Genomic DNA, 17,933 nt, shown 5'->3' with positions numbered 1-17,933 from the left:
GTCCACTCCAAGAAGCCGTTAGGTGACTGATGCTAAATCTATTTATTACACACACAGAGTTTGTACCCTTCGAAAGTAATTAGAAGATCAGTTTGGGACGTAACTGATTGATGCATGAAAACAGTTTATCTATGAGTGAATTAATTCAAGCAGATGATTGTACTTCACAAAATTGCCTTCATATATAAAGTCAGTGTGACCTTGACCTATGTCTGTGCCAGATGAAATGGTTCTATTTGTCTGGCTTAAGAAAAAAAGAAAAACGGTATAAAAATACACTTTCAGCTCTTCTGTAACATGTTGACGTCTCGGGACAGGCAATAAATATTTTCTGAAAACTATAAGGCTGAACATTTGAAATATTGTCTGTGATGTATTTGCCTTCCTATTGTAATCTCTATTGTTCTGGTGTTAGTTCTCTGCAGACAGATAAACCCAGAGATATGTTCCTCATTCTTCCTTTACGTAAAACAAGTTGTATTGATGGAAACTGTCTCTTAGAAAGCACTAAATCTGGAGCATTAGTGAACTGGCGACTCCTGCTGGTTCACACTAGTTAGTGCAAAAAAAGCAAATGAGTAAGAAGCTGGAAATAAACGTTAAAATGTTCACATGATCAAAAATTCTTTAGTTTGCTGCAGCCTATTAATCATTTCATACATTTTTGTGTTTTGACTTCTTAAAAGTCTGATTTATCTCTTTTGAAGTTAAAAACCACACAGACGACAACATGGGACAGCAGCAGCACTTTAATGGCTGAGGACAAGGCCTATGTGACGTACCTCTAACAGCATCTGAAGCGGGAAAAAGACAGGCAAGCCCCAACCATAGTTTAAAAAAAACACTTTTTTAAACCAAGCAAAAACTGAACTGTGGAGGTTTGTATTGATTGGTAAAACATTTATTGCAAGCCTGTGTCCAGAAGCAAACCTCTGAACCTCGTTTCTTCTGAAGAGCTAAAGTGCAGACAAACAGAAGCAAAAAGCTCCTTTACGCTAGTCTGATGGGAGTTTATTTGCATCCGTTTCAAAATGCCTGCGGTGACGGCAGGATTTGCAGCATATTAAACAAAACCTAGCCACCGATTAGTCAGAGACTATGAATCACGGGGACGCAGTGCAGAGTAAATCACAACGCCGAGTCATCACTGTGTGCGGAACGGAGACACAGTGATGAAAACGGTAGGTATTTCAGGCACGGTGGTGTCATCCATCTTCTCACCGCCAGCGATACGTGACGGAGCAGAGGAGAGAGCTGCATCCGAGTGGGACGAGATCATTTTAAAGACACTAATCTTGGTATGAAGTCAGTTGAGTATTAGAACGTCCACAGTGACAAAGGCAAACATCTTTGGATATAAACTGTTTTTTATATGTTCAGGATCAACTATCTGAACGAGTAAAGGCTTGTGTTGTGACCTGAACAAACTGTGCAGCATAACAGGCATGGGGCGAGGTTTACTTCAGGACACATGTTCCCCCCTCTCCCTCACTGGTCCTGGCCCTGTCCTGGTCCCTGCAGCGCCCCCAGCAGGCCGTTGGCAGTGGTGAAGAGGTTAATGGGCGACGATCCGTCCGTGATGAGGGTGGACTTCAACCCCAGGGCCTGGAGCATCTTCACCTGGAGGACACATTTTCCATTCAATTCAAAACCATCAGGACATCGCTGGTTTTCAAGTTTCCCCTCACCGGTACCGTACCTGCAGCTCGGGCCCGGCTCTGGCGATCTCCTTCAGTGTGTCGCTGCCCAGACTCTCCACCAGCTGACTGAATCGGTGGCTCTCAATCTGAGCCAGTCGCTCCTGCTTCTCCACCTCCAGACGATCCATCTCCTTCTTATAGTTCAGCTCCTGCTCACGGGCCTTTGACAGCCGCAGCAGCTCTGCGTCCTACACAGTGTGTTCAGTTACTGTACACGTCAGCTCAATCAAACAACAGCACAAAAATAAATGTATCCTGTTTGTAGAATTCAGTGAACTCAAAAATATAACATACAGCCTCAATCTTCTGAGCTTCAGTTTTCAGCTTGGCCTCGTTGACAGCCGCTTCTCCCTGAATACGAGCTGCCTCTGCACGAGACTGAGCTTCAGCCTTAGCAGCTCCTGTGCTCTCCACAGCAGCACTAACAGACACACACACAGACACACACAGACACACACAGACACACACAGACACACACAGACACACACACACACACACACACACACACACACACACACACACACACACACACACACACACACACACACACACACACACACACACACACACACACACACACACACACACACACACACACACAGGGTTAACACGTTAACACCCTGCAGAGTACTTTAGAATACAAAAAAAACAGAGTCAGATTCACCTGAGAGCCTCCAGCTCCAGCAGCTCCTTCCTGGCTTTCTCAGCCTCAGCCTGGTCCGTGATCTTCTGCCTCTCCAGTTTTCCTCGAGCCTCCTGTTCCAGACGCGCTGCCTCATGCCTGCGCAAGCACAGACAATTTCAAGAGACTGGGCGACGAGACACAATTTCCTAAAAATCCACATCCACTGCTAAAACTAGGATTTCTAGTGGCACTGGATCTGGACGCCTTTAAATTAGATGACTCTGGTGAAAACTGTGACTGTGTGTGTGTTGGTGCTATTCACTCCAATCGGCTGTATAATGGGATGACTGAATGCTACTGAAACTAATGCTTTAATGAACAACTTCAAAGATAAGACATATGTGTGTGTCAGACCGGGCAGCAGCCTCCTGGGAGTTGGTGGTGATCTCGATGGCGAGCTGGACACTCTTTTGCAGAGCGTCCCGTGTCCTCTGGTCCACGGGCTCCACAGACTGGATGTCCACACTGCTGATCACCAAGTTGTTCTGGGGGAAGCGCAGATGGGAGCGAACCGCCAGCTTCTCATCGAAGCCAAACACGGCCGAGCAGATGATGCGATTGGAGTTCTGCGTACAAGGAAGACGCCGGGTTGCATGTCTTATTTAGAGAACTCCACCGATAACAGTAACAACGTGACAAATATGCCAGACTCCTCGTGAATTTCAAACCTTGTGGAAATCATCAAACTGCACAGATGCAACAGCTCCTCTGACACGAGAGGCGATGGCTTTAGAGGCATCACCAACGAAGTCGGGAACTGAGAACAGAGCCGCTGCATCAGCAGCGTCTGCAGACTTTACGTCAAAGTGCCTGGAGGGAAAAAAAAGAAGACAATGAAGAATTTGAGTCATAGACGGTAAATTTAGTAAGATAAAAAAAATCTCAATACACAGCAGACTGTTTTTAAGTAAAATAAACTGCTTCCCAAAACACAGAACGTCTGGTTCTGGTGCTTGCACGTGATCAGTGTGTGGTTACCAGTTGTAGGAGAGCTGGAGCTGCAGCCGGGCGTGGTCGGCCGTCTCAATGGTGATGATGTCCGTGAAGAAGTCTGGGCCCAACAGCAGGCAGACGGCCTTGATCACGTTGGGCCTCTTAGGTTTGTCTCCAGAAAGGGACAACACGGTGAACTGCTCATCGGGTCCCAGCATCACCATCTCCGGTCCAAACACCACCCTGCACACATGCCTCCACCACATCAGCCGGCCCCTTTAAAGCCTCCACCGAAACACAAAGCCTGACCCCCACCTGGCTCTCTTCTCCTTGTAGTCATAAACCTGGACGGCAGCGTTGTGGGGGACCCTGTAGGAGACCACCTTGGTCATGTCCCTCGGCTCCGGGCATGCAGGCATCCTCCGGGTTGAACGTTCGGCCAGAGGGTCGACGAGAGATGACAGGAGGGCCTCCACGTTGGGAGGCAGCGTCTTCTGCCACAGCTCCTCATACTGAGTCAGCATGTAGGTGTGGCCGATCACGGCACGCACCTGAAACACGGCAGCACACGCTGACCCATCGCCTCGCTAACTCCTCAGAACCATGTGTTCAGCGCGACTACAGCGCCCCATGACTTTTACCTTTCCAGTTTTTATGTCCCTCACGTAGATTCCCTCATTCTCGTCCAGTGGGATGGCCTGGCGCCTCAGCACCACCTCCACCGTGGCGGGTGGGACGTACTCGATCGGGCCCCGCAGCATCCAGCGGTCCCCAGGACGACGGAGGATGCCGCTCCTGGAACGCTTGGTCTCGTGCACCGTGCCCTCCTCTGGGTCCTCTTCCTCCTGGGGCTGGCAGAGAGAACGGGAGAGAGAGATGAGGAGGAGGGAGAGCAGGGTTAACTGGACGCACTGGAGTGGTGGAGGAGAGGGGGGGAGAGGGGGAGAGGGGATTGGAGAGAGCCACTGAGAGCAAAATGAAAGCCAAATGACACAAAAGTATAAATGTGGTGGGCAGGGTGTAATAATAAAAATGGGAATAAAGATGGGATGTGATGCAAATAATGAAAGAAGAGAAAAGAAGAAGATACTTAATGGAAGAACTGGAGCAGTGAGGGACACTTTCTTAACATTGCATTTCCACTTGTACAGTACGTGGTGACATTTCTTTGGTGATTGCTGAAGTCTTACATGTACTGTACTGTACATGCATACCCAGCGTGTCCAACCTCACCCTTAACAACTAGTGATTCTAGGAACCAGTCAGGGAGGGGGAGCACCCTAACCCATTCCAGATCCGCCATAACCTGCTGTTTGTCTTTCACACGCCGCACCCTCCACCAAGTCAACTAATAGTAGATTACATGCCACTGGTCTAGTTTCACAAGTCCAGCTTCACAAATAAGCATATAAATCTAGTGAGTCTGAGTAGACTAAAGGTTACGTGGGCTCCTCCCTTCACTTCATTCCTTCCTACGCAGAGAATGAAAAAAATATCACAGTTAAGACAGAAAAGGAAAGAAAATCAAAGCAGGTAAACTGGTTGCAAGGTTGGACCTGGCTGCTGCAGCATGAAGTCCATTTGTGTTTTATTAGAATTAAAAGCTCGTTTTTATGCGCTACTACCTCCAGGTGCAAAGAGTCTTTGGCCCGTTTACAGCTGTCTGATAATGGCTGCCAAGCATTATGATTGACTGCACCTACAAGGTTTGGCTTTGCCAGGAAATCTACCAGAGTTTGTTCCGGTGTTGTGCAAACAGATTTCATCTGCTCTAACATTTTTCCTCTTCATCAAGGTTTAGCGTTACCACGATAACCGGCAGCGTGACCAGGACAAAGAGCGGCTCACCTCGTCTTTGTCGGTGAAGGCCTCCACGGCTCTCAGAACCAGGCCTTCCTCCTCTGACAGCACGTACACGTCCTGGATGCCGTTTTCAAGGTGCTCCCCGGGCTGCAGGAAAAATGAACGCTCACCCTGTAGAGTAGAAAAGGGGGGGGGGGGGGGTTAACGCCACATTAAACTGAAGCATTTGATTCCTCATCTGGTCTCAGATGGAAAGCGAAAGCTTCTCCTCACCTTCACCACCCTCTTCTGGCCCAGCTGCGGTTTCCCCTCCACTCCGACCGGGTCCAGGACCACACAGTACTGCCTGCTGCTCAGAGTGGTCACGTCCACCACCCCCACCACCTCCTCTGACACAGACGGGATGTGAGCCTCCCTGTCTGCAACGGTGACCAGCCACTCCTCCCCTGTGCGGCGATTCCTCCCACCGGCATCTTTGAAAGGCCGCAGAGCGCGAACGTGAAGTGCTTTCTAAAAATCAAACAGGGACAGAATTGATACATACTGTACAATCTGTGTGTCTGTGGGGTTAACACACTGAGCCCCGACAGAGGTCTCAGAAAAACACAGAGGTCTCTCACCACTTGGAAAGTTGCAATTTCCAGAAGTCATTGCTACACAATGTGATGTTTGATGATCTTGACAATATTAATGAAGATGACATCACAGAATCATCTTTGCAAAACAATAAACCTGTAAAACCAGTTGTACTGAACAGCTGCTGTGTGGACGAGAGTATCTGGGTGTCACTGTCAAACTGGATCAGGTTTCAACTTCATTCACTTAGCTCAGAAAACTCTGCTGTGCATTTTCTCCCACTGTCTTTGCCTCTGTAGACTTATTGTATTGATGATGAAAACTGAGAAGAGCTAAAACAGGACCACAGACAAGGACCCGGAGCATGAAGGCTTTGATCACCTTGTCAGTCAGGATGAAAGCATTCACAATGTCAAGGACCTCTTCATGGGCACCTGGCAGGTACGCTCCCACCTTGCTGACCATCCACTCCTCCCCTGAACAACACAAACAAATTATTTATTGATGCATTTTTTTAAGAAAAATGGTAGAAACGTTCACTAGGTTTTTGGCCCCTGCAATATTTTAATTATTCATCAAACTATTCCCGTTTCTGACCATTTCTTGGCAGATAGATTAAAGCAGTACTGTAACGTTACAGCCACTGAAAAGTCCTACAACCACACCAGGAGCGTTACCTGTGACTCTGTGGACGCCTCCTCTGTCCACGCCTTCCTTGCGAGCTCTCAGCCTGATGGCCTGGTTCTCTGTGATCACTGTGGCCTTGATGGTCTCCAACACAGTCACCTCCTTCCTGGGGATGTAGGTCCCTGCAAGGGCCACTCGTTAAATCTCCAAAAGGCCTTTCAATTATTGTTCTTATCAAACAGCAAATATCCTTTTTTCATATTAAATATTACTGTTTAGTGTTCTATGAAACCGTACCTGGTCCCTCAAACAGCCACTCGTCTCCAGCCACTCGTTTCTCTCCTCCCTGTTCCTCAAAGTCCAGCAGAGCCTGCAGACGCAGAGCCGTGTCTGGATACACAATCTGCAGGGGAGTCACGTCCTGGGAAACGAATACAGGAAGTAAAATATATCTTGAAACCGCTGTCAACTGTTTCACTTATTTCCATTACAAATAAGTAGGTAATTTCCACATGCTAGCAGCCAGGCCTAGACAGACCTCTTGGATCTCCTCTCCAGGGTACAGAGGGAATGGATCCTGTGCCAGGCGGATCTCCAGATCAGCATGGCGAAGCTTAGCCTGACCCAACTGGTCAAAGAGGGCCTGGCCGTCATCATCCCGGGCCACAGGGTTGAGCACCACACAGTAATGACGCGGTGGCACCATGATCATACGAACTGGAGAAAAGAGCACTCTGGGAGGGCAAACACGGATTTATGTTAGGGTTGGCAATAATTTGGCCTATTTTCACATTTCTCATATATTCATCATAGATCATATATCCCATATTCTCACAGTTTTCCAATAGCGTTAATGTCTGTGGGCTTAAAAGTGCTGTACATTAAGACAACTCAACAACAATTGCAATAACTTAGGTCTCTTTGCTGTGTACAAGAGATGGTGAATTGCAGTCAAATCGATCAAGTCAACTCCCACTTAAATAAAAAGACTGTCAGCCAGTTTTCTGCTGATGTAGAATAAAAGACATAGAGCAAGGGCACAATCAGCTCTTAAAGGAAATCTATTTATTTACATAGAGATCAGAGCCTGCATGAACACACTGATAACACACTGATCCAATCATCAGCTTAATAAAAAAGGCACACTTCCCTGTAGATTAACACTAATCAGCATGGTGACCCCATGACTGCACATTTCATTCACACAGCAATAAGAATCATAACGAATCGCCGTCTTTTGGGAAATGAGTGTTTTTTTAATTAATAATAAATAAAAACAGCACAGCTACATATTTACACTTCATGAAGCTGCAGCTATGCGTAACATGCCACTGATTGGTTGGACTAACACAAAGTAACTGACTGTTTAAATAAAAGACGTCAGAGGTCAAAGGTCAGACTCTGACCTTTCATTGTCTTGGCGGATGTATGTGAGTGGTCCAATCTCCACCCGGGCAATGTTGGTGTTCTGGTCCAGTACATGGATGTAGTGATGGGGTGGGATCCGAATGATGGATGCCCCCACCTCAAACTGGTTTCCTCCTAGGTTAGACATGTTTTCAGCTAAGATAAGCAGAGAGGAGAGGCAGCGTCAGCATCTGTTATCAGGCCATTCATTTTTCCTACAGCGGTTTCTACAGCAAGTATTGTAGTGTTCACAGTTACCATCTACAGTACGTGAAAAAGAAACGCAAGAGGAGATCTTACAGGATCACACCTAGCTCTGAGCTCAGAGGTTAACAGTGACTCAGACCTGCCTTAAAGTACAGATATTCATAAGTAAACTGTGCAAACACAGATTTATCCTCATGTGTGGCAAAGGTAAACCATACAAATGCTGAAAGACAAATGACACTACTGAATTAACAGATGTATGTATAGAACAAACACACCCTGTTGTAAACCTTAGGCATGCTCAAAGACACACCTGTTACACAAGATTTTACAAAGACCAAAGTCTGCAAAATAATGGATTTCTGCCACATGTGTACAAAGTATTAACTGACACAGACTCAACAGATGCAGAATCATTTGAATCTTATTAGGATATAATTTGGATAAAGTCGGGTTGTAATTCTATACCATACCAACAGAACAGACGTTGTCCAAATGCTTTTAAAGGAATGTGTATCAATCAGGGTTCTTTAACTTATCTCCTGTCCAGTACACAACATGAGCGACAATCTGGAACAGGTAATACAAGAAGTTTCTGGATGATTTTATATCCAGTTTGCTGGATATAAAATTCAGCCTAAAACTCTGCACTAGACAGGTTTTGGGTTTTATTTCCCTTCATGATTCAATGCGACATAAAGAAAAACCTGAGTAGACAAAGAAGTCAAGCTTCTGTTTTGATCCTCATAATCTGGAACTCCCACAGCAACGCACTTGGCTGTTATTCCAAGACGCTCTGAGACACCTTTAAGAAAAATGATCTGTCTCGTCTATGAGCTAAATTCTATATTTAATATTTAATAATTAACTTGTATCTACTAGTCATGCCTTGCGCACACAACAGGCCTGGTGACAGGCTGGTGACGGCCTAGTAACGACCAACGACCCAACTTCCTGGTAATAAACACAACGCACGTCTGGTACACATCATGACATATGAAGCTCCTCAGTGTAATGCTGCTATGCCGATCTGAAGTCTAGGTCTGGTTACTACAGAATCCACTGCACGGCCTGCTACCACGCATATACGTTTGCCACGCTGCGAGCGACTTTTAAATGTTGCGTTTTCAGGGTGGAATTCTGCTGGCGACGCACTGAATCGGTACTTACCTCGAGAGGCAGGCGGCTACTCAGACTCCGCGGACTCACTATGCGGAAACTGGAGGGGGGGTTAAACATGGAGGAGGGCGTGGGGCGTAGCCGGTGTTTATTGGAAGAACAGCTGAGGTTGTTGAGATCCCGGAACCCGCCTGTCGGGTCATTTCCCGACTGCTGCCGCTACGTCATTCCGATGAGCTCCGTTTAGGATCCTTTGGACATCTTTTTTATTATATAATGGACCGACCTGTTTACCATAATGTCAACATGGTTTCTCAATTCAAACAATAAAATGCCACATACTGCACATTATATAAACGTAAACTATTGATATTTAACTGATTGAACTCTCTTGAGACATCAGACACTGTAGAGCGAATTGAATCTGAAGTTAATTTTTCCCCACAGATCATACTTATTTTCAGTACATTTTTAGTTATGACCCTCCGTGAAGTTTTGAGTTGTTTTGAAAACTTCTAATTATGCTTTAACCAGTTTTAATACAGGTTTTAATTCCCTTAAAGCCTAAAGTTACTTTTTAAATGCACACAGCTGTTATAGGCTGAGGTTGCTTTGTACTTGTTGAAAGTTACCTACATTATTTTAAAAGAGTTTAACAAACACATTCAACAATGCAAGTGAAAACTATTACTAAAACTGTTATATCAGCTTCACAGACATTATAAGTGCAGGTAAGTTAATTACTGTTTATACTAAGTCATTAAAGTTGGATTGATGGTGCAGTCGGTACTTGAGTGTTATATTATAGTGCGGCATGATGTGGATGTCGTTCCTGAACTCCCAACACGGAGGGGTTTTGTCATCTCCGCATGGGAAGGTAAGTAAATATAATGTTTCTGTATAATTGATTTTGTATACTTTTGTTATTCGTAATGTCTTCTCCAGGTCTAACCTTTTCTGTCTCAAACACCAGCAATCAGACCAGTAGCACAAGTGATACACAGTCTTTCAATAAACAATGCTTTTGGTCAGTCTCTGTAGAGTAAACCTGTTTGCCGTAAAATTGTTTACCAAGTGACATAGCGTAACCACAGAATAAAAAAAAAACTTACAGTACAGGTTAAAACAACATATGAAAGATAGAGTGACTTGAGAGTTGGTCCCTGCCCTTTTAGTGATCTTCAAATGCTGTAGTGCTTTCTCTTTTGGCATTGTCTTGTAGTGTATGTACTGTACATGCCACTATACCAGTCCCTGCAGGCTGTGACTGCTGTGGCTGAGAGGCGGAGAGAGACGAGAGTGCTTCCTCAGGGCAAGGAGGAGCAGCTTGGCTCCACCCAGCGAGGCACTGTGTACGTTTACATAAAGATCTACAGTATGAGTGGACTGTTTTGATGACAAAAAATGAAATCAAATGGAAAACATTCACTGTAATTGCTGTATATTGATAATCTATTAAAATCATATCAGAAATTATGACGTTAGTAAAAGTTCCTGATCTGTTTTACGTACTGTAACAGTATCCCCCAGCTTTGACATCAAAGTCAGAGTCTTTGTGACTGATCCTCTTAGACACAATCATGATTCCTGCACCTGTTTTGAGCTACTGTAAGTAATAGTTTTCGATATGTCCATTATGGTTTTACTGTAAAGGTTTACTCTCCTGACAATTTTTTGTAAAGCTGTTTTCACTTGGGGTCAGACAACTCTACAGGTATACAATACAATATAAAGTCTTTATACTGTATATAGTGCAGTAGTTGCAGTAGTAGTTATACAGTGCAGCAGTTGCTTTCATCATTCAGTTAACACATAAAATGCTTCTCTTAAATTTACAGTATCGAACTACTATTGTGCCTGTAACAGGCTGCACAACATGTTTAGAAGTAAAGTGTTTAAGTTGGTAATATTCTGTAACAGCAGATGATTATAATAAATCTGTAAAAAAAACATGAGACAAATTCATATTTACAAACAACAGCAGCTGATTTAGGCCTGTCCTCGTCCCATCGGCAAGAAAGAAGATTCATTCAGGTCCACATTAAATTTGAATGTAATACAAAGGGGCTCATCAAGCTACAGACTAAGACAAACACAAGAACAGATGACTGAAGATCACAACAAATTGGTAATATTTACATACAGGAGGAGCTGATTCAGGCTTGTTTGGCCTCCAACCTCCTCTCCTCATCTCCCTCTAAACCTAAAAATGATGAAGAAAGGTGGTTAATCTTACACATTTGATACATTTTCTAACAAATCAAAAATTCATACTTAGTTTGTAACCACACAATAAATATGTTCAAAATCTTAATTCAGTCTGTTTTGGGAAAACCTACTGTATGTGTATCATGAACTGTAGTTTAGGTGTACTATATAAAATGTACCTAGTATTAACTATATTTCTTTCTTAGTTTTTCTATTACATACTAATCAAAGTCTCGTACTGTACTTACTTTTTGTCCACTGGACAGACAGACATAATGGTTAGTACATCCGTCTCTGCTCCCTGTGGTGTGGAGCAGACATTAATGTCGTAAGTTAACCTGGTCCACAGTCTGTTTTGTCTACAATCTGTTATGGAAGAGTCACTCACACATAAAAACCTAAGTCTTCATTCCTACATATTGTAACATTTTTAATTCTCTTAAATTGAGCTTTTTAAATCCTTTACACTGTAGGACAGAGGAATCCGTGCGTTAAAAGTCCAAACACGAGCATCACATTCACACAAGGCCCCACGATCATAGGACAAGTCGCACCGCAGACATTTTACAAATCAGACACATCAGGTAGAGCTGCGGCATGCTAATAATGGACTTTATCCATGCACTGCAGGCTAGACACCAAAATAACATTACATAAACATCTTGCAATACAAGAAGGATAATAGCTCAGCATTCATAATTTTTTTAAAGAAAAGGTTTGTGAAAATATGTGGAGAATTTATACAAAAACCTTTGGTTGAGTATCTCCTCCTGAATATACCCCATATGTATGTATATACCCCAAGTGTACAATATACATATTTAGATAACTAATTTAAATACTATTTGGCTAAAATCAATATAAAAAATATTATGTACTGTATATTACTGACATGTCACATGCCGTGTGTCACTGTACACTGACTTACTCTATAAGTGAAATGAGCTCAACATGCATCTCTTCCCTTTGCATAACATCACTACTTAGCACTTAAACAGGCTTCTGTAGCTTCAAAAACACACAAGGTTGTAGAAAGACAAACAACAACACACTGGCACCGTACACAGTGGAAGACTGACTACACAAGGCTGAGATCACTTGGTATAAAACAACATGTTTTTTTTAAATATCACAAAGATACATTTGAAATGAACTCTAATAACAGTAATAACTAAAACTTCGGCCTTTACATGAGCTTTAACATGTTATTTGTGACATAGCTTCATCCTTATGGTTGTTGACTGTTGGTGTTATTTTCCTGGCAATGCAACTTATTATATGAGGAACAGTAAGTTAATCAGGTTAGTCAAAACATGGTTCTTGTGAATAGATGACAATAAAATGTGAGTTTTGTTTAAAACACCTATAATAACTGCCTGTCAGGTTCAGCATGAAATGATTAATATACATATATGTCCTGTAGGTTTTGGTCTCTACCAACTTCTTTAGCTGCTCACTCTGCTCATATGTTCTGATTGTGTTCACTTGGTTTTTCCATGGCATTTCCAAAACAGTAAAACTAAGCTTAAAGACACTACAAGGTGTCAAAGAGCTATGGGTAAATGAAATCTGACGCATCCCTGTGCATTACACCATCAAATAAGTATTAGTGTTATTCAGTATTAAACTATAGCAGCTTTAAAACCTCAAATGTTTTAATTCCTATAAAAATCTCATTTGTTGTAAATTAAACAGCAAAAATAAGCTTTGACACCAAGATAGAAATAAAACAACTCTCAGTGAGAGCCTCTTTTTAGGCTAGTGGACAGAGGCTGTACAGGAAGTGACATCACTCCTTCAGCTCTGTGTGGTGTGTAAGAATGTTGCATTTCATTTGACAAAACTTGATAGTATCAGTCATTTGCGCCAGAGTTTCCAGTGGCAGATAACATACCGCTCATCCAGCTTTTGTACTATCAGGTCAAAACATATTGTGCTTTAGTCAAAAGAAATTCATCAATACTAAAATCACTGTTGAAGTTAAAAACATGAGGAAGGAACAAAGAGGAAGCACAGTGGAGAATAAGTGCTGTTATTCAGGCTGGTAAGTGTCCGTCTCCATCCTGTGGTGAGTCCGGGGGTAGATCCACACAAATATGTCCATTTCTACACGTTCTTCTCCCCCTTTATCTCCGTCTGTTTTGTTTCCTGAGGTTGGAGGTGGCTAATGTTTTTGTTATTTAAAACCTTTAGTCCAACATAGCGTCCAGCTGGTCGGCCAGGTCATCGAACATATTGCCAATGTCGTCCAGAATCGTCCCTGCAGACTTCACTGTGTTTGCTCCCCTGGTGGGAAAAGAACAGAGATCATAAATATTGACATAAAACGATTAAAAGCGTCAGGCTCCTCTCAATTACTGATCTAACAAACGTCTGAGTCCTGACTGATGCCTCACCCAGCTACGTTTTCCTCCAGGTTCAGCTTTCTCTCAACAGCTATCAGCGCTGCTTCTAGCGACGTGCTCGTCTGATCCAGTCTCTGTTGAACCACTGCAGTTCCACAGTGCGACTCTGGAACAAGTCCTGGACCCACCACACACACTTGAGGCCTCACTGCTGTCCTCGCGGGGCTCTGTGGGGCTGATGCAGTCTTCGGAACCAGGGGCCCATGGGATGGGGAGGACGGAGAAGCGAAGGCCACACTTTGAACCACACTGACCGTGACAGCTGGAGAGGAGAGTCCAGGAGCTGAGAGCACAACAGCAGGTGAAGTAACAACAAAAGCTAGTCGTAGAGCCCCTTTCTTGTTATAAAGAGTTTCTGTGAGTATCTCACCTTGTGCCGACAGCAGACTTTGTCGAAGAGGCTTTGGTGCAACTGCGGGAGGTTTTGGGGAGAGGGGAGGTTTGACAGGTGACCCCGTGGCCGGACTAGCCGGCCTCTCCAGCGCGGCCTCACTGATTCTTAGACTCACCTCCTCCTGGCTCAGAGATGGAGGCCTGCTGCTGCCGGACTCCGGCCCTGTTGCCTCTGCCCTCTCCCTGCTCGGTGAGCCTCCTCCTTGCTCTTTATCTTTGGGTTTGTGTCGTCGCTTCACTGTGTCTGACTCCTTCAGATTAAATTCGGGCACCTCCAGGTTTTTGCCTGCTGCCTTCTCTGGAGGTTCCAGCACTGCCTCTGCCCTGGGAGGTCCCGGAGCTTTGGGTCTCTGTTTGATGGTCAAGTTGCCCTCTTCTGCGAAGGGGATGCACTCACTGGAGCTGTTCTGTGGAGATGAGGAGCCCTCCAGTCCACAGCCTTTTGGGTCTTCCTCTTCAGAGTCTGATTTCACACTTCGGTCTTGCTCTGTACTGCCTCCAGTCGGGACGGGAACACACTCGCTCTGCACCCTCCTCCGCAGCCCTTCATTGGGCTCCTGCCCTGCAGAAACAGCCGAAGAGAGGGGCGGCTCCTGCTGGATTAGGTTTGGTTTGTGTCCCGGTGTGTTTTTCCTCTCTGGGCTGCTTTCCAGCGAGGCTGTGATGCTCCTCACGCTACCTGGACTGTCAGTCACCACTCCGCCGGCGGAGGACGTTGTGCTGCTGTCGCTCAGCTCTCCGCTGGTAGTGCTGCTCACTGAGCTCAGTCTCTTTGGAGGTGGTGGAGGGGGCCCCTTCTTACGAGCGCGCACAGCAAACGACTGACTGCGTCCCACGATGCTGCTCTTTTCTGGACTGCAATGTAAGCGAGCCAGCTGGCTGCGACCCGGCTTGCGGGTTAAGGTGGCATAGGACTGAAGGTTGCCAGTGGGAATCGCTTGCTCTTCGTCGTCTTCGTCGGGCTCCCCGTCTGACAGGGCGTAGCGAGTCATGCTCTGGGTGCGCTTTTTGGGTGGTGTCAGGGTCATGGTGCGATTCTCAGGTCTAAGTGAGGAGCTCAGGTCTGTGGAACCACAGTGAGAATGCAGATAGCTGAAAGCCTTCAGCGCTGGGGAGCCGTGAGGAGAGGGGCCATGAGACCCAGGCAGTTTGGGCTTGGCTGGGATAGTCGGGTACTTAAACACAGTGGCTGTGCCCAAAGGCACCTGCTTGGGTGGTGGCCGTGGGTCCCAGCCCTCAGAGAGGTTCCTCTCCTTAGCAGGGCTGCCGTCCAGGCTCTCCTGAGACCAGCTGTGGGGGGTGATGGAGGCAGTAGGAGGCTCCTGGGAACGGCCGGAGCCCCTGGACCGAGTGTCAATACTCTCCTGACTCTGCGACATTCCTACTGCACTTTTTATAGCCAAACCCTCATCACAGCCTCCATAGTGGCTGGTCAGGGCTGTCTGCAGCTCTGCGCTAAGCTCACTGTCCTGGAAGGTTAACATCTTTGGGGTGTGAGGTGAGGAGCATTCGCCGCCTGCGTCTGGCGGCTCGATGGCAACCACTTGGAGGGCGCCGGGGCCTTTGCGTCGCAGAGTTCCCTGGCTGGCCTCAGCCTGATAGATTGCCCTCTGAATGTCACACAGCTTCTTCACCGCCAACATCAGCTTCTTCTGGTGGCCTGCAGGCCAAAATCGAGCATCACAACAAAGTAATACAACGCCATTACAGCCATAGCGATGTTCAAGCGCCGAAGCGTGAACCACTCACCCAGCTTGGTGATGCCGATCTCCTGCAGATCCTCCCATGTGAGGTCTTTGACAATGCTGATGGAGTCGTAGCCGTTTTCGCCGAGTTTCTTGTGGTACTGTGGGAGGCCAATGGCACTGAGCCACTCGCCCAGATCAGACTGTGTGCGAGAAAACGTCATTCAGGTCAGGCGGCATAGTGTTTGGAGGCTAGTGAATATTCCTAGGCAAACAGCTGGAGGTCTTACTGGGATATACTCAGGCAGCCACTCAGGGATGTTCAGGTTGTTGATCTCGATGGAGATTTTTTTGCGGTGGCCTGGTTTGGTCACACCGATGGCAGTCAGATCCTGCACACAGGAGAGAAAATAATACATACAGTATTCTCTCACTCACTTGTTTTCTAATGATTTGTCCTCGTAAGGGTGGCGGTACAGTAGCATGGATGCAAGAAGGAAGAACACCCTGGACTCTCGTGTGCATTCACCTCGGGAGTCATCCTGCTGATTGTCGGCACATCATAGCCCGCGCTGATGAAGTTCCCAGTGTACTGTTCCAGCTGGAACTCACACAGCCACTGATGAATCGCCTCCGCATCCTGGAAAATATGCATGTGTGTGTGTTTTATTACACCCACTGACAGTTTGACTCATGAGGAGTCTTTCATATTTCTGAACATATATATATATATATTCATATATCTGTACCTTCCCGTCCAACAGTTGCTGAGGACGAACGAACTGCTGAGAAAAGCTCTGCTCTGCGGGTCTCTGCACCGTCACCGTCTGTCTGCGAGGCGTCCCACCTGCATCACACTGGTTATTCTTTTGCATACTTCATAAAAACTGAATCTTACAGACACTTTAAAAAGAGGGTCAAAGCGGTAGTGGGGTTTGGTGATATAATGCTCTTTGGAATTTGAAAAGATATACTGTATGATGGAAAAAACTGTTTAGATCAAATGAAGAATGGTAAGAAGAAAAATACCTGCAGCATCGGGCTGTTTGTTGAGGTCTGAGTTTCCAGAATCAACAGCAGGGGGCGCTGGCTGCACAACAAATTTCAAACAAGACACTGAGTCATTTAGCAGTGATTGTAAGCTGATTAATTAAGTGACTGATACACACAAAGTCAGGAGTAATTTAACAGGTAGGGCCATATGCTTTAAGTTCTGTGTGTCCATAAGTGTAGTTATTCCAAGATTATTCAAAGATATTTATTTTTATTATTCATAGGCTGAAAAGAAGGAATTATTCTGTGTAGGAAAACAACATTTTACACTGAGGCAAGCACAGCTTTAAAAATTTAATCCAGAAAAGGAAAGGTTTTGCATTTTGCATATTGCAGTTGCATTACATTAAATGGTTTTGTTCCAGATCTATCAATCACTGCGTTAAACAACAGCTAGAGTGGGATTATGAAGCCATGGTTTGAAATGTAAGTCACACGTCCTCTGTGCAGTATTAGGAGACTGTTTGATACCTGTTGTACCTTGTTGGTGTTGTCATGGTGGCTGCTGTGATGCTGGAGTCCGTTGGGAGCGTTGTTGCTCTCGGTGCTCTGTCCACTCCCAGCGCTGCGGGTGCTGCCCACGCTGCCAGTACTACCAACGCTGTTTCTGTCTCCAGCTGTAAACAAACCAAGCATGAGTTCACGTTGTCAAGGGAGGAAGAGAAATCCCTTTCGATGACAGGTGTTCATAGAGAGAGAGATAGAGATTCAGCTTCGAACTTTAGGAAGCAGCGGATGGCGAGTCTTTGCCGAGTCACAGCAGGCCAAGAGAACGGGGCCAAACAGCCTGCACCGGGTGGAGACAGACGACAGGAAGGAGGAAAAGCCAGCAGGGTTCGTTCTTCAACCGCTGGCATCTTTACATGTGGCTGTACAATGTTTGCAGCTTCATGACCTCTCATCATGCAAACTCACAAACCGTAAAGCTCCACCTGTTTCAGTGTGGGTTACACTAAACTCGACAGAGGGACAGCTCCAAAGTCGTTCTTTTGCCAAATTGGATGCTCATGCACGAAAACAGCACAAGTCAAACTGGTCATGCCAAAAGAATCAATAAATAAATAACACGGATGGAGCAGCAGGACTGACTCCTGTCTCTCCATTTCTGCAGATCCTCTGTTACAACAATGAG

The 17,933-nt window shown here is 45.5% G+C and overlaps 2 protein-coding genes across 11 annotated transcripts in view; both read right to left on the bottom strand.

Annotated features, from left to right (window-relative positions):
* Positions 1-731: 731 nt before the first annotated feature.
* Positions 732-9,273, bottom strand: mvp (major vault protein). Of its 2 annotated transcripts, none has more exons than XM_029159966.3 (17): positions 9,109-9,273; positions 7,731-7,887; positions 6,863-7,058; positions 6,622-6,745; positions 6,375-6,506; positions 6,079-6,173; positions 5,395-5,631; positions 5,167-5,292; positions 3,960-4,169; positions 3,634-3,869; positions 3,364-3,561; positions 3,054-3,195; positions 2,740-2,951; positions 2,365-2,481; positions 1,995-2,121; positions 1,700-1,888; positions 732-1,620 (listed from the first exon to the last, which is right to left on the bottom strand). In XM_029159966.3, the coding sequence occupies exons 2-17, from the start codon at positions 7,877-7,879 to the stop codon at positions 1,489-1,491; spliced, it is 2,622 nt and encodes an 873-aa protein (XP_029015799.1). In that variant the 5' UTR covers positions 7,880-7,887; positions 9,109-9,273; the 3' UTR covers positions 732-1,488. The 2 variants fall into 2 exon arrangements, with proteins under 2 accessions (XP_029015799.1, XP_040927857.1); XM_041071923.2 differs by lacking the exon at positions 9,109-9,273 and adding an exon at positions 8,914-8,944.
* Positions 9,274-11,682: 2,409 nt separating this feature from the next.
* The window catches only part of LOC114861005 (caskin-2-like), a 40,745-nt gene continuing 34,494 nt past the window's right edge, over positions 11,683-17,933 (bottom strand). For 6 of the 9 annotated variants that reach the window (XM_029159959.3, XM_029159960.3, XM_029159962.3 and 3 more), the window contains 9 exons: positions 17,273-17,418; positions 16,778-16,838; positions 16,498-16,595; positions 16,278-16,388; positions 16,039-16,140; positions 15,813-15,951; positions 14,041-15,723; positions 13,662-13,953; positions 11,683-13,551 (listed from right to left, as the gene is read on the bottom strand). In XM_029159959.3, the coding sequence (XP_029015792.1) occupies positions 13,455-13,551; positions 13,662-13,953; positions 14,041-15,723; positions 15,813-15,951; positions 16,039-16,140; positions 16,278-16,388; positions 16,498-16,595; positions 16,778-16,838; positions 17,273-17,418 (2,729 nt within the window). In that variant the 3' untranslated portion in view covers positions 11,683-13,454. The remainder of the gene's footprint in view (positions 13,552-13,661; positions 13,954-14,040; positions 15,724-15,812; positions 15,952-16,038; positions 16,141-16,277; positions 16,389-16,497; positions 16,596-16,777; positions 16,839-17,272; positions 17,419-17,933) is intronic. The other 3 variants (XM_029159961.3, XM_041071922.2, XM_029159963.3) reach the window with 1 other exon arrangement.

Source organism: Betta splendens, chromosome 8 (assembly GCF_900634795.4).
Source record: "Betta splendens chromosome 8, fBetSpl5.4, whole genome shotgun sequence".
NCBI lineage: Eukaryota > Metazoa > Chordata > Actinopteri > Anabantiformes > Osphronemidae > Betta > Betta splendens.
Note: the sequence above shows the minus strand (reverse complement) of the source record. Positions and strands in the feature narration are given on the sequence as shown.